Source organism: Orcinus orca, chromosome 20 (genome assembly GCF_937001465.1).
Source record: "Orcinus orca chromosome 20, mOrcOrc1.1, whole genome shotgun sequence".
Classification (NCBI taxonomy): domain Eukaryota; kingdom Metazoa; phylum Chordata; class Mammalia; order Artiodactyla; family Delphinidae; genus Orcinus; species Orcinus orca.
Window position 1 is genome coordinate 1,739,780 of NC_064578.1, and position 14,115 is coordinate 1,753,894.

At 63.0% G+C, this 14,115-nt stretch overlaps 1 protein-coding gene across 2 annotated transcripts in view; it reads left to right on the forward strand.

The window, feature by feature from the left end:
• Positions 1 to 14,115, forward strand: part of SLC7A5 (solute carrier family 7 member 5) — a 32,926-nt gene that overhangs the window by 3,587 nt on the left and 15,224 nt on the right. The window contains exon 2 of one of the 2 annotated variants that reach the window (XM_004280070.4): positions 10,890 to 11,015. The exons of the other annotated variant lie outside the window; for it this stretch is intronic. Coding sequence (XP_004280118.1) covers positions 10,890 to 11,015 — 126 coding nt within the window. The remainder of the gene's footprint in view (positions 1 to 10,889; positions 11,016 to 14,115) is intronic. 2 annotated transcript variants of the gene reach the window in all.

Genomic DNA, 14,115 nt, shown 5'->3' on the forward strand with positions numbered 1-14,115 from the left:
AGGGGACAGAGCGGGTTGCCCAGGCTCCCCTAGAGTGAGCTGCCCCCGCCCCAGTCACCCTTCCTCCCGCAGACCTGCGTGGAGTGAGGGCAGGGGGTCCTCAGCTGTTGTTCCTCTAGCGACCCGTGACCTGAGATATTTTCCACTGGTGTCAGGCAAAGAGCCTGCGTTCTGCACGTGGACAGACCCGGGTTCTGATTTGAGGAATTCGCGGGCCCTCCTAGCCTCAGTTTCCGCATCTGACATGGGGGTTCGTGGGGGGTGTCTGTGAGGAGCCCCGGCCACTGCGTGTCTAACGAGCATGGCACCCGGGGACCCCGGTCACATGGCAGCTGTGCCCTCCTTCTGGCGTTCGCCCTTGACCTCTTGAGCCGCCCTGCAAACTGCTCTCCTCCCCTCTATTAGCGGAAAGAAGGAAGGAGAGAGAGCGTTGGAGAGGAGGGAGGCCAGCGTCTCCCTGTCAGGAGCCGAGCTTAGCTGCCCATCGCACAGGCGGCACCGCGGCCCTGCCGGGGGGGCGGGGGGGGGGGCGGGGGGGGTGGCCCCGCCCAGGGCTGGGGCACAGCTGTCCCCCGCAGGGGAGGGTGCAGATGAGGCAGGGGTTTGGTGGCTGGGGGTGAGCCGTGGCCAGCTGGCTCCAGGCTAAGTTGGTCGTTGGGGTCATGAGCCGAAGGGGGTGGGGGGTGGCAGCACACCCTGTCCCCCAGGCTTCCCGGCGTGTCCACCGCTGTGTCCCCGGGCCTCAAACCAGGCCTGTCACAGCGAGGCCGGCACACAGCCCGAGGCCGGCTCAGGGTGTCTGGACGCCTGCCAGCCGCCCGGCCTGAACCCCTCGCCACGTGAAGCAGAGGCTTCTGGGTGTTTCCAAGGAGCTGGCAACCCCAGAATCGTGAGCTGTGAGCTGAGTGTAGACGATAGCATGGTAATTAGCCCTGAAATCCGACTTCCTGGGCCAGACATGAAAGCGCTCCGGCTCGAGTCACGGGGCGTGGCGGGTACTTCACAGAGCGCATGACTGAGGGAGGGCGTTTCTGACCCTTTTCCTCTGGGTCACGGACCCCTTTGATGATCCCATGGAATGTGCAGACCCTGCTCAGAGGTGTCCACCCTGCTCGTTCACCCCAGACTCGCGGTGAGAGCTTCCCAGAACCCCGGGGCCCCGTCCGGGTTGGGAGCCTCCCCCCGCCCCCCAAGAGCAGTGCCCCCGTCACGGCATAAACGGCCCAGCCTTTGAAATCAGTGTCATCACCCCCACTTTACAGCCAGGGAGACTGCGGCGCGGTGGGCGGGAGCCGGGGCTGTGGTGCCCTTCCCCTCCGGAGCCGCCTCTCTCATCCGGCGTGGGGACACGGCCGTGTCCGTGCTGGGGGTATCAGGCGTCCGGGACAGTGTCGGTCGCCATGTCCAGGCGCCAGGTCTTCAGGGGCACACACTAGTGGATCTGAGGTGTGTGTGTGTCCTGGGCTCTCCGGGAAGCACTGCCCCCGCACTGTGGGGAGTCGGACCCCTTATAGGAAAGCATCTAGAAAAACCTCCGTCTTCCTCTCAGAACTTTGCAAACGAGCTTCCAGGGCAGGGTGGCTGACAGGTGCCCCATGGGTTCCATCTACCCAGTGGCCACGGGCCCTGTCCCATGCCCACGCTGGCCTCCAGTTCCTGTCCCCTCCAGTGACTCACAGCAGGTGCCGGGGACCGGGGGGCACGTGATTCCACACCCCCAGTCAGTCAGGGTAACCTTCCCGGGCCCTTGTCTGGATTACTGGCTGGGGGAGCTGCCCAGAGCACGCCTGTCCCCACCAACGGGCCTTGTCCTGTCCTCTCCCCCCAGCAGGACCACTGCCCAGTCCAGCAGCTTCTTGGCTCGATGGTTGGGGTCGCCTGTACCTCCTGGCAGGAGTTCCCCACCCAGCTCTCTCCTCGGTCCTGGCAGGATGTGCATTCTTGCTTGGGAGTGGGGGTTGGCTGGGCAGGCGGAGGGAGGGGTGTGGTTTCCCCCCTTGCCTGTGTGTCCAGACCTGCCTTCAGGCAGGGGCGTCCTCCGGGCTGTGCCACCCTCCCCCCGGGGGATGCGCCTGCTCTGGGAAGCCTCCGGCCTGCTGCAGGGAACCCAATCTGCCCTCTGCGTCACCCTGACCTTGGCTGCTGGCTGGCAGCCTGATCGTCTGTGAGTCGCCCCGAGTGTAGCCAGTACGGAACTGAGGCCCCTGCCCAGAGACGTGGGCCCGTGGCCCCCCGTAACCCCGTGGCCCCCTAGCGCTTTGTCCCTGTCCACGTGAGCTGCCCAAGGCCGGTACAAGATTCAGCCCTCGGCATGGACGCTGGCTGCAGGGCTGTGTCCTCAGCTGGTCCCCTTCTAGGGCACCCTGTCAGCCTGAGTCAGCTGGCAGGCCTGCGAGGGCCCTGGCTCCGGCTCTCCGGCTGCGTGACCCGGGGCCTGGGTGCTGGGCCTCGCGGGTCCTGTGTTTCAGAGCCTGGAGCACGGTGGGGTGATCACGTTGTGCCTGCAGAGGGCGTGTGATTGGCCGGCCATCACGGCGAGGGTCTGGTGTTGGAGGGACTGTCCAGGAACGCAGCACGACAGCAGGTGTGTCTGGCACAGCGGCAGGTGGAGGGGCCCTGGCTGGGCACCCCACACAGCAGCAACACCCCACGCGTTACCAGCCGTGGTGTCAGACCCCTTCAGAGCTGAGGGAAAGGACGAGGCGGGGGTGGGGTGCGTGTGGCTGGGAGGGACGTGGGGAGAGAAGCTGCCCCCAGGCGGCCTGTTCCAGGAGGGGCTGACAGCTCGGGCTGAGGGGCCGGGTTCGGGGGTCTGGGTGGGGAGGGAAGGTCACCAGAGTTCGGTTATGAGCACTTATTCCTGGGTCGGGCGGTTGGGGGGCCAGCTCACCTGCTGAGGCACAGAGGGTCGTCGAGGGTCCACGTCTGGCCTCATCCCGGGTGACCAGGGATTGCCCTCTCGCTGTGTGGGGAGGGACTCTCAGCCCGGGCTGTTGTCCAGGGTCGTAGGGTTCTGAAGTCAGCCCTGCCAGGCCCCCCCCGCCCCCCAACCGCGACAGCCTGCTTCTGTGCCCCCCACCCAGCCGTCCCCTCCCCTCCACGGGTGTCAGTAGATGTGTGTTCGTGGTGGGTGGGGCCCTGTGGGACTTGCTCTGGTTGGTGGGTCTCTTCCCTGGCTGCACCTTGGACCACATGGTCAGAGGACTGACGCCCAGGCCCTCCCAGGCAGAGCCAGGTCTGTAATAGTGCATACAGTGTGTGCTGGGGGAGCCGGGGGGGGAACCTGTCACGGGCAGCTGGGGTTGAAGACCCCAGTCAAGTGGCCAGAACATGGGAGTGGGACTTAGGAGGCCTGGGCGTCCTTACCCCACTCCCCTGGTGACTGCTGTGTGACTTCCGGCACATTGGACAACCTCTCTGAGCTCCACTGACCCCAACTAGCAAATGAGGGGGCTGGGTGGATGCTGCAGTGTCCTCTCACCCTCAGGTGCTGCAGCAGGTTTGGGTGGGTGGCGGGGGGATTCCAGACCACAGAGGTGCGAGCCAGCGATGGAGACTAACCACGGAGTCCCCTGCACACACAGCCTCCGCCGTCCTCAGCACGTCTTCACTCAGCAGGCGTGCCAGTCGGCGTGTCTGCGTGTTAAAACGCACCCGTGGGGCCAGCAGCAGTATTCCTGTTTAGCTGATGAGGAAACAGAGGCTCAGACCCGCTGAGTAACCTGCCCAAGGTCACACAGCATGTTAGAAATCAGGGCCAACTTGGAGGGGGGCTCCCTCCTATGGGCCTGGCTGTCCTTGGGGCTGGGGGTGGAGGCGGCGGGACCTTTGGGAACCTCTGTATTCTGCAGGGCTCTGCTTCAGAAGAACCAAAGAAAGTGAGACTTGAGGGGTTTCTGCTAACTTCAGGGCTCGGGTGTCAGCAGATCTCAGAGTGAACTGAATCTGCCTTTTTCTGGTGTGTTTTGTTTATTATTATTATTTTTAATTTATTTATTTTTGTTTTTGGCTTTATTTTTGTGTTTGGGTCTTCGTTGCTGCGCAGGGGCTACTCTTCGTTGCGGTGCACGAGCTTCTCATTGCAGTGGCTTCTCTTGTTGTGGAGCACGGGCTCTAGGCGCGCGGGCTTCAGAAAGTGTGGCACGTGGGCTCCCAGTAGTTGCGGCACGTGGGCTCAGTAGTTGTGGCTCGTGGGCTCTAGAGCGCAGCCTCAGTAGTTGTGGTGCACGGGCTTAGTTGCTCCACGGCATGTGGGATCTTCCCAGACTAGGGATCAAACCCGTGTCCCCTGCCTTGGCAGGCAGACTCCCAACCACTGCGCCTCCAGGGAAGTCCTGGTGTGTTTTGAAATGAAGTGTCAGCCCTGTTCCTGATGCGCACTGAGACCCCCCACCACCAAGCAAGGGGAGCTCTGTGGCCAGGCGTCACCCAGCCCCAGTTAAAAATGGAAAACGTGAAACACGTTCCAGGGCTGGTCGCATCTGAAAATGTGACTCGGCCTGTTAGCAATTCTTTTTGCAGGAGATCAGTGGCTTGACAAGGGTGGGGGTGTTGGAGGGGCATCGTCCCAACTGGACTGAGGTGTCGCATCCGTTGGCTCCTGTGGCCACTGCCTCTCTCCGCGGAGATCAGACACTGGAATTGGAGCCCTTGGTCCCACCTGAGCAGCCCCTGCCCCTGAGAATTCCTTCATTTTCTTTCAGTTTTCCAGACTCTGGAGGCTCCGATCTGGAGTGGCCGGTGGTGGGGTCCTGGGTGGGTCAGGAGCTGGACCGTCACCCTGAGCGGGCTCTGTATTTGAGCGCGCCTGGAAGTGAGGTCGGCCTTCTCAGGTGTTTGGGGTACAGTTGGGTCCTGTGCGTGCACTCTCTTAGAGCCAGTCAAGGTGAATTACACGTCGTGAAGTCACCCACTGGTTCTCCCTGAACTGTCAGAAATGCAGGTTCTCGGGCCTGCCCAGTCAGACGCTCTGGGTTGCGGGGACCTGTTTTACGAGGTCCTCAGGGATTCTGATACGCTCCGGGGTGGGGGGGAGACCTATCTGTTATTAGGAGGCAGCAGAGTTAGGGCAGGAGGGGAAGGTGCTGGGTTGTGGAGGCACAGGCCATCGGGGGGTGCCGGGCCTGGGGTGGAGGGGGCTCTCACCAAGCCCAGCGGATATCTGGGTGTCCAGGACCAGAGTGGAGGCCCCGATGCACCAGGCACCCGCTGTGAACGCCGGGTCCCCGTGTGCTGGGCGGTTTGGGACAGTAGAGTAAAGGCAGGACAAGAACGCCAGAGCGACTGGACGCTTTGTCGGTGGTCACTCTCCCAGCCGCCTGGGTCCCGCAAGCCCAGGCTTTCCCTGGCCACAGTCGAGGAGCCTCGGCCCACCTGCAGCCGGGGCTCCGGGTCCAGGTGCCCAGCGGGTGCAGCTGTTTGGCGGGTAGAGCTCCGGACGGCAGGTGGGCCGGCTGCCTGGGCCCAGGGCTCGTCCGGCCTCAGTCACGGTAGTCGGCTCCTGCTGCTCTCCGGCCCCGTGACAGCTGCTGCCCCAAGAGACCGGGCTGGCCCGGCTTCCTGCAGCAGGCCCCGCCTGCCAGCCACTTCCGCTCCTGTCTCGGGGGCCGCCGGGGGCCTGCCGGCAGCGCTGCGGGTAAAACGGGGCTCCTCTGCCTGGCGTCTGGGCCCCTCCCACCTGTGTGGGGTGGCAGTTACCGCTGGGCCTCAGACTGGCTTTGCCTCAAGCATTGGCCCTTTTTCTTAGGCGTCCTGAAGCCACGTACAGAAAGCACCTTCTTCAGAGACTCATTTGAGGACGCCCTGGCGGCTTCATAGGACTCACTTGGTAGTGAGGTTCTGGGCTCTGGGGCTCTGACCCGTGGACCCTGCATGAAACCCAAGTGATACCTGCACTCCCCTTTCCATCCTGGAGGGGGACGGTCCCTACAGACGCTGGGCCGGGGACGAGGGAGGGTCCACGGCTGCGGCCCCGTCAGAGACGTGGGGACAGTAGATGGGTTTTCTGATGAGTGGGGGGCCAGCCAGTCCCCAGGTGCTCTGCTTTCAGCTTTCAGATGGTTCTCTTGGCCTCGGTCATGCCGTTGTCTGGTGTGTTTGTCCTCGAGTCAGCAGAGGGGGTGAGGGTGAGGGGACCCCCAGGAGTGCCGGGGACGCTGAGTGATGGAGAGCACGCAGCAGGTGCTCATACTTGGCCCTCGTTGCCGGGTTTGTTGAAGATTTTGTTACTGGCAATACACAAAATCCAGGGGCAGCCCTGGTCACTGGGCCTGATAAATCCCAGCAGGGTGTCACCCTCTGTCAGAGAGGGAAATGGATTTGGGTGTGTGGTTTCTTTTGTTTTTTTTTTAACTTAAAAAATTTTTAACTTTATTTTCGAGTATAGTTGATTAACAATGTTGTGTTAGTTTCAGGTGTACAGCAAACTGACTCAGTTATACATATACACATATCTATTCTTTTTCAAATTCTTTTCTCATTTAGGTTGTTACAGAATATTGAGCAGAGGGACTTCCCTGGTGGTCCAGTGGTTAAGGCTCCGCGCTTCCACTGCAGGGGGTGTGGGTTCGGGGAACTAAGATTTGGGTGTGTTTTTTGTATTTTGTTTTGTTTTGTTCTGGTGTTTTAAAATGAAAACAGGTCCCCTTGCCTTTCAAGCTCTCCCTTGCGAGTGAGACAGCCCGTCGGCTGCGCAGCGTGTACCAGGGGGCTGGGAGGCTGGCCCTCAGTGGCTGACAGCTGACAGCAGCCTGTGTGTGAAGAGTTATCATCAGGAGGTGGACCCTGGGGCCTGGAGAGTGAGATAACCGGTCAGGCCGGGGTGAGAGGTCACGTCAGGCAAGGCTGGGCAGGAGCCTTTGGGAACTGCTCAGATAAGCGCCCTCCCAGAGACTGGTGGCACCCGTCCCATTTGTACGCTGGTGGGCGGAGCAGTGGCAGCTCCCCACCGGCCACCCTGTGCTCAGGGTCTGGGAGGGTCCCGGAGGCGCTACCCAAGGGGGGTCCTGAGAAATAACAGATGGGGGAGCTGCCGTGCATCCCCGAGCCCGTGGGCCAGCCCCTGTCCTCGGCCCGGGTGGCCCCCTGGGCACGTGTGGCCCTTGCGGTCTGCAGACAGGACTCTGAACTCAAGCCACCTGGTCCGCCAGGCCGCAACTGGAGTTGGCGCTCATGGCCCGGCTCTAAGTGTGACCAGCTGTCCCCAGGGCCATGGGGTGAGAGCAGCCCAGGAGGCCAGCCAAGGGGTTCTCCCTCCCCCACTGGGCAGCACTTCCTGCTGTCTCGGGCACGAGGATGGGGTACGGGTGGAGCCCCTGGGGTGGGGGGCGGTGGACCAGCGTGTGAGTGCGAGTTCGTGGGTCCGTTGGCAGAGGAACGGTGACTTTGCAGAGGGTGGCGGGCCGTCCAGCACAGCCCCGGGGCCCCCGGCTCATTTGCGAGGTTGAGCTGGGGTGCCCCTGCAGGCCAGCTAGGTGACTGTGTCACGGCGGGATGAGGGCAGGACAGGCACAGCCCTGAGGGGCGGGCTTCTCGCTTGGCCTGTGGCACCAGCCGCCAGGCCCCGCCTGCTCCCGCCTTCTGCATGCAGCCCACTGCCGCTCCTCTCCGGAGGCCGCTGGGCTCTATCTCCCCGGCCCCAGCTGTTGAGGGGTGCTTATCTGGGGGTGCTGGCACGGGGAACCCCGAGGGGGCCGGCTGCCAGCCGGGGTGCCCTCCCGCCAGTGTGCTGGCCTCACCCAGCAGCCCGCCTGCGGGTGCGCTGGGGGAGACTGTCCTCCCCCTGCCACGCAGCGCAGATGGGGGTACTGCCGGGAGTAGCGGTAGTGGCAGCAGCAGACCCTGTGTGACACCCGGAGCCTCTCGTGTCCCTGTCACACCCCTCCGTCCTGCGGGTGTGGAAGCTGAGGCTCTGAAGAGTCAGGCACCTTGTCCAGGTGACGGGGCCTAAAACCAGTGTAGCCGAGAGGCAAATCCAGCCTCCCAGAGCCTCCCAGCACTGCTTTCCTTAAGGCTGAGAGACACGGGCCCTAGTGAATCCCTTGATTTACTTCCGATTCTGTTTCATTTCAGAGTTTTTTAGAAAGGACACTGGGGAGGATAATAAAGCGTTTGTTTACTCATCAGCTGAAGTCAGTGGACATTAAAGTTTCATCATATGTCTCAGTTCTTCTTTCTATAAAGGAAATGAATATTACAAAGTCCACTTTGTTCTGGGATCCAGCCCATTCCCCTCCCTACTGCAGACGGCCAGCCCGGCCTTGCCTGTCTACTCTCTGACACGGAGCTGAGCTCAAGGAACAATACCTTCTGTCCACAGGGGCTCGGACACCTGCCGGGTGGGCTCCGCTCTGCACAGGCAGGGTGGCACCCTGTGTTCCTGAAGGGGAGGGCCTTGGGTCGGTAGAGGAGGGGCCCTGGGCCTCGGTCCGTCCCGCCCCCAGTGACCACTGCAGGGGGATGGCCCTGGGGCTGGGGCTCTGGGCCAGCCACACCCCCTTCCTGGATCCTCCAGGTCCTTGTCTGTGAGGTGGGGAGAGGTGCCCCTGCTCCCCTTGGGGTGCACACCCCAAATGGGGTGAGTCAAACCAGGTGAGTGGTGCAGCGGTAACAGTGAGGGCAGCTGGGCAGGGCTGGCGGCGGGAAGAGCCACCTCCCCGTGTGTGGCTTGGCCACGGCTCTCCCCACTTCCTGCCTGGCATGAATGGAGGAGTGTGATGCAATCTGTCAGCCTGTTGGCGCATCCGGAAGGGAAGGCCTCAGGGCTGTCACATTCCCCATAATGTGCGACTGTCCTGGAAAAGCCCCCTCCCCGCCTTACTGTGCCCAGGCTCCCTGGGGCCAGTGATGGGAAGGAACCTGGGCTGCCCTCCAAGGCCCCCTCACCCTGGGTCCCAGCCACGTGGCAGGTCGCACCAGCCTGGATGCCCAGGAGAAGGTAATTCTGCTGTTCAACCTCCTCCCCCGCCCCTGCCCCCGACCTGGCAGTGGGAGATCAGACGGGCCTCAGAGATCTGGGTCTGCCCCTAGCACCGTGTACAGGGGTCCTCTCTGAGCCTCTGTTTCCTCTTCTGTGCTGGGAATGGCAGTGCTGATGTACTTAATACGGGACAGCTGTCTCTGCATTGGTCCCGAGGGCCCGAACTGAGAGTGTGTCCACCCCAGAGCCACACGGCGGAGGCCACTGGTCCTGTTTGTCCCTTGCACACGTCGGCCCCTCATCTGAGCCTGGGCTCAGCTCCTGCTGCCGGAGGTGGCTTCAGTGCTGTGCCAGGGATACCCTGTGCCCCCGTTCTCACAGCCTCGTGTAAGCGCCACTACCCTGAGGCAGCTCATGTTGCCGCGAGCCTCTGACAGGTGCAGCCTCGGCCCGGGTCCCCACGAGTGCGGGCCCCTCCAGGTGGCTCTTTGCCTTCGTATCTGGTCTGGGAACATCTGAGGGTTTCAGTTTAGGGGTAGCAGCCAGAAGCAACTGGTTTTGAAAGTTTTCAGCCTGAGCTTCCTCAGGGCGTAGCGAACAGTCGTGGTCAGCCGCTGCGTCGGCCAGGCTTAGGGCAGCAGAGAGAAAGTGATGGGGCGGGGGCGGTATTTGGGTATCAGTTAATTTCTGGAAGAGCTAAGCGTGGGCGGGGTGCAGTGTGGGCCCCCAGTCCTAACCAGAGCTCAGGGGGCCATGTCCTGTTTTCCTCACACCTGAACTGTCAGGTCTCATCTAGTTAAACAGCGTGGATTTATTTCGTTGTGGCCTTTCCCTCACGTTGTAAAAGTACACGTAATTGATTTAGCTGGGGGAAGAAGCCACGTGGCATCTGCCAGCCCGGGGTTGGTTCTGTCTGGAGCAGAAGCCCGGTCCACACTTTCTCACCCACCGCAGCCCTTGGGAAAAGCCGGTGTGTGCGGGGCATGGTGGACAGACGCCCTTCCCTTGGGTCCAGGCTGTGCTGGTTAATGTTCGACCGCCAGCCTGCCGAGAATAAAAGGCCCCATTTGCGCCCCGGCCATCTCCCTGGGTAGCTGGCGTCAGCAGTGGCGTGGGCACTGGAGCGCTGGCCTCACGGCGTGCGTGTTTCCACGTGCGACTCGGCCGAGAGGTAGGAACCACCGAGTAGGAAGGCCCGGGTGTTGAGTGTTGGTTTGTTGCCTTTGTTTTAATCTCATTTTGTTCTGTGGTGAGTTTGCAGAGGGGCTGCTGGCGAGGTCCCTGAACACTGAGCGCTGCCTCCACCTCTGCTCAGGACTTGGAGGGTCTCCCTGGGGTCCCAGGCGGGGCCTGCGTGTGTCGGCGCATTTGGGGAGCCTGGCTTAGCTGCCCGCCCCCCCATCTCTCCTCTCCCTTCCCGTGGTGGTGACTGGCATGGAGTTTGGGTCTTTAGTATCTGCTGTGACACCAGCCGCAGAGTTCGTGCTCGTTTGCTATTCTCACCACTGGGAGCCTGGGCTGTGCATCTCCTTCAGCCCCCGTGGACCCCCCCACCCGGGCTTGTCAGGCTGATGCCGCACCCCTTGTGCCCCTGTGGGATCCTACGAGGACCCTCTGAAGAGAGGGTTCCCACCTTGAGAAGTTTGGGTGCCTGTGGGAGAGCCTGACACTTGTGCTGAAGTGTCAGGTGGGAGCAGAAAGGTGACTGAGCACCCCCCCACCCCAAGATGGCAGTGTGGGCGTTCAGCCTGCTCTGAGCACAGCGCTCTCCTCGAGGGCTCCTGCAGGAGGGACTCAGGTGGCGGTGACGTGTTGAAATTCATTCATTAGGACAAAAAGGCCTTTTTGGCAGCCTGGGGGGCACCTGGGCTCACGGCTGTCTCTCAGCCTGTGACCTCAGGGCTGGGGTTCTCCCCGCCGGCCCCTCTGCCCGCGTTTCCGCGGGACTCACTCGCTGCCCCTGTCTCCACAGTACTGCTCACGGCCGTCAACTGTTACAGCGTGAAGGCCGCCACCCGCGTCCAGGACGCCTTCGCCGCGGCCAAACTCCTGGCGCTGGCCTTGATCATCCTACTCGGCTTCATCCAGATCGGGAAGGGTGAGTGCAGCCCCTGGGCTCTCCCAGCCGTCCCGGGAGGCCCTGCTGAGCCTGGGGGCGTGTGGGGGGAGGGGGAGGGGTCCCCGTCTCTGAGCTCCCCGCCCCAAATCCACCGCCTTAGCTAACGGGTGTCACTGGAGTCGGCGCATCACGCGGTCCCGGGAGAAGCACTGACACTGAGTTAGGTGGGCTGCACATCACCTGGCGGGTCGTCCATCCCAGAGCAGCAGGAGAAACAGGTCCGCCACGCAGAGGCCACTGTCCTGCCCACACAGGGTGGGCCTGGTGGTGACCCGGGTGGGCGGTGGTTCGTGGGGAGAGCTTGGCGACACGTCTCCTGCATTAGCAGCACGGCCGAGAGGTGCTGTTGCCGGTGCCGCTGGATCTTCCACACGGGAACGTGCCCCCAGCCCCCAGCAGGGCCCCCGTGCCCTGTGGATGGCTGCCCGCCATGCCGACCCCTCCATGATGGGCGCCGATGCAGTGGCGTTTAGTGGCAGTGTGCCTTCCCGCTGGGCCGCGTTCTCGTGAATGTGCCGCAAAGTTTATGCTGTGGGCAGGTGGAGTCTCCCCGTTTCTGGCTACTGAGAGGGATGCTGTCGGGAACATTCTCGAGGGTGTCTCTTGGTGAACGGAGGTACTGGCTTCTCCAGGATGGCTGGATGGCAGGCCCACGCTAGCTTTGTGCGTGGCTGCCACAGATCCGTGGTCTCATAGGGGCTGAGGTCACCGTGACGACACAGAGCAGCGCCACCCCCACCCCCGTGGCCCCGTGTGTCGGGGAGCGGGGAGACCAGCCTCTGTGTCCCCTGGCTTCCTGGGAGCTCAGGTTCCAGCATCTTCCTGAAGACAAGACTTTGTCTGGAGGACCCCGGCCGGGCTGGGTTCCAGGTACCAGGAGTGCTGACGGGAGCACGAAGGGAGCTGAGGGACTCCCTGCCACTGAGAGCTTATGGGTGGAAACCAGTGGGTAGGAGGAAAAATCCATCCTGCGCCCACCAGACGGTCTAGCTGGGGAGCACGTCAGTGTCATTTGAAGAGGACTTGCTGGTGCAGGTTTTGCTTGGCTGGTGTGATTAGATACAGGCTGATGAAGAATGTAGGGGGACCGGAGTTTTGTAAAAACAAATTTCAGCAGGGAGAGCAAAGCGCCTTTGTTCAGCTTGAATACATAACGTGTTTATAATCCTACTGCCATCGAAAACGTCCCCCCCCCCGAAGCCATTCCTTTCTGAACCTGGGAGGCAGTGCAGTGTCTGCAAAATTCCTGTCCGCTGGTTTCCCTCCCAGATGGATGCCCTCCCTTGCAGAGGACACTTTGTGAAAACAACCCTTTCCCCACGAGAGTCGCCTGACTTACCCCTTGGGCGGCTGCCCCAAGGATCCCATGCTGAATGTTGGCGGAAGGGCCAGGACCCCTCGGGCAGGGGCTCAGCGTGATGGTGCCCAGATTGGCCGCGAGCCGGGGTGCATCTGGAGGACATGACCCCCATCTCGCAGACCCGCCCACGCGCCGTCTCTGCCCTTTACCAGTGCCTGGCCCCGCCTGGCCTGCCTGGTGCCCAGAGGGGCCTGGGGGCTGCAGAAGGGGCTGGGGCGTGGAGCCCGGCAGGTCCAGGTTCCAGGCCTCTGTTCCAGGCCTCGTCCTCGTTGCCAGTGAGACTCGTGGGCAGTCCTGCCCGCCTTCCTGTCCTCCTTCACCAGAACTTTCTGAGGCCCCGGGTGTGGCTCTGTGCTGAGACCCAGTTGAGGACTCGGCCCTGCCGTCCAGGGCTCACGCTGTGTCTGGTGTGCGGACATCAGACATGTGCACAGGAGACTCGCAGACGGGCAGGCAGGGCTCGGCCCCGATCAGGAAGGCCCTTCTGAGGGCCAGAGGGACGGCTGGATGAAGGCTCAGAGTTGGTGTGACCGGGGCTGGCTCTGCAGGGCCCGGGAGGGGCTCAGGTGGCCCGGAGGCGGGGGGAGGCACGCATGCGGGGCCTGGCACCACGTGAGGGCTCTGGATCCCTCCCCCCTTAGCCTTCTCAGCAGGGGGCACTGAAATCAGGCCGGCGTTTCAGAGCCCAGTGGCAATGAAGTGTGGGTGGCGGAGGCTTGGCCAGGGGCGGCCACAGAGAGAAGCAGGCCCGGCGCGTGTTGTGGGGGGGGTGCCCCGAGGACCAGGGCTGAGTGACAGCGGTGGGCAGAGGGGCACTTCGTGCCCGCTTTGACTTCTCTCTGTCGGCCCTTTACCTACAACACCCAGCAGGCCCACGGCCCGAGGCCAGGCCATTCCGAGACTGGAGGGTGGGAGTGGGGAAGGCTCGTCCCTTGAGCCCCGGCCCCTCCTGGAGGACACACAATGGGACCGTTGTGGTTTTGCTCGGCTGTGTCCTCCGGTGGGCGGGCCCCCGGCGTCTCCTGGAGCAGCTGGTGTCACCCTGCAGGTTAAGGGTGCCCCCTGGGGGAGCTCACGGGAGGGGGAACCGACAGGCCCGGCCCCGGGCCCTGGCCTCCATGGCAGTTCCTGTGAGGTCACCTGGCGCTGAGACGTAGGCCCCCGTGTCCGGGAGACCTGGGCGTGGAGGCTCCTGGCCCCTGTGCTGATCATGTGTGTCTGGGCACTGCCATGGAGTGACCTAGGGCAGGCGTGGCAGGAGTCCACCTGGGCCGAAGGGGATCCTGGCAGTGGGGAGGCCCCGGTGGAGCTGTGAAGGCCAGCGTGCCCCCAGGGCTGGGACGAGGCTGGGAGTCACTTGACAGTGTGTGTTTTAGTTCTTAGGTTAGTGGGCCCCCAGGGCACAGAGCAGTGGTGGCGCAACCCTGCCCGGCTTGTAGCAGGGTCGAGGTCCAGTAATGACCCCACAAGGCCTGTGACGATGGGCACTGTGTGCGGGGACGAGAGCTCCCTCGAGGGACGGTCCGCCCTGCGTCCTGTCCCAGGGTGTGGTGTCCGGAGCTGGTGGGGAAGGCCCTGGGCAGCCCAGCCAGGTGGCCAGAGCACTGGGGGGCAGGGAGGAGACCCTCGTCCTGGGAGGGTCTGGGTCTCAGCAGGGCCCTTCGCTTGCTAGAGCCTTGGTGTCCTCATGTGTGAAGTGGCCACAGCGGCCCCAGGCCT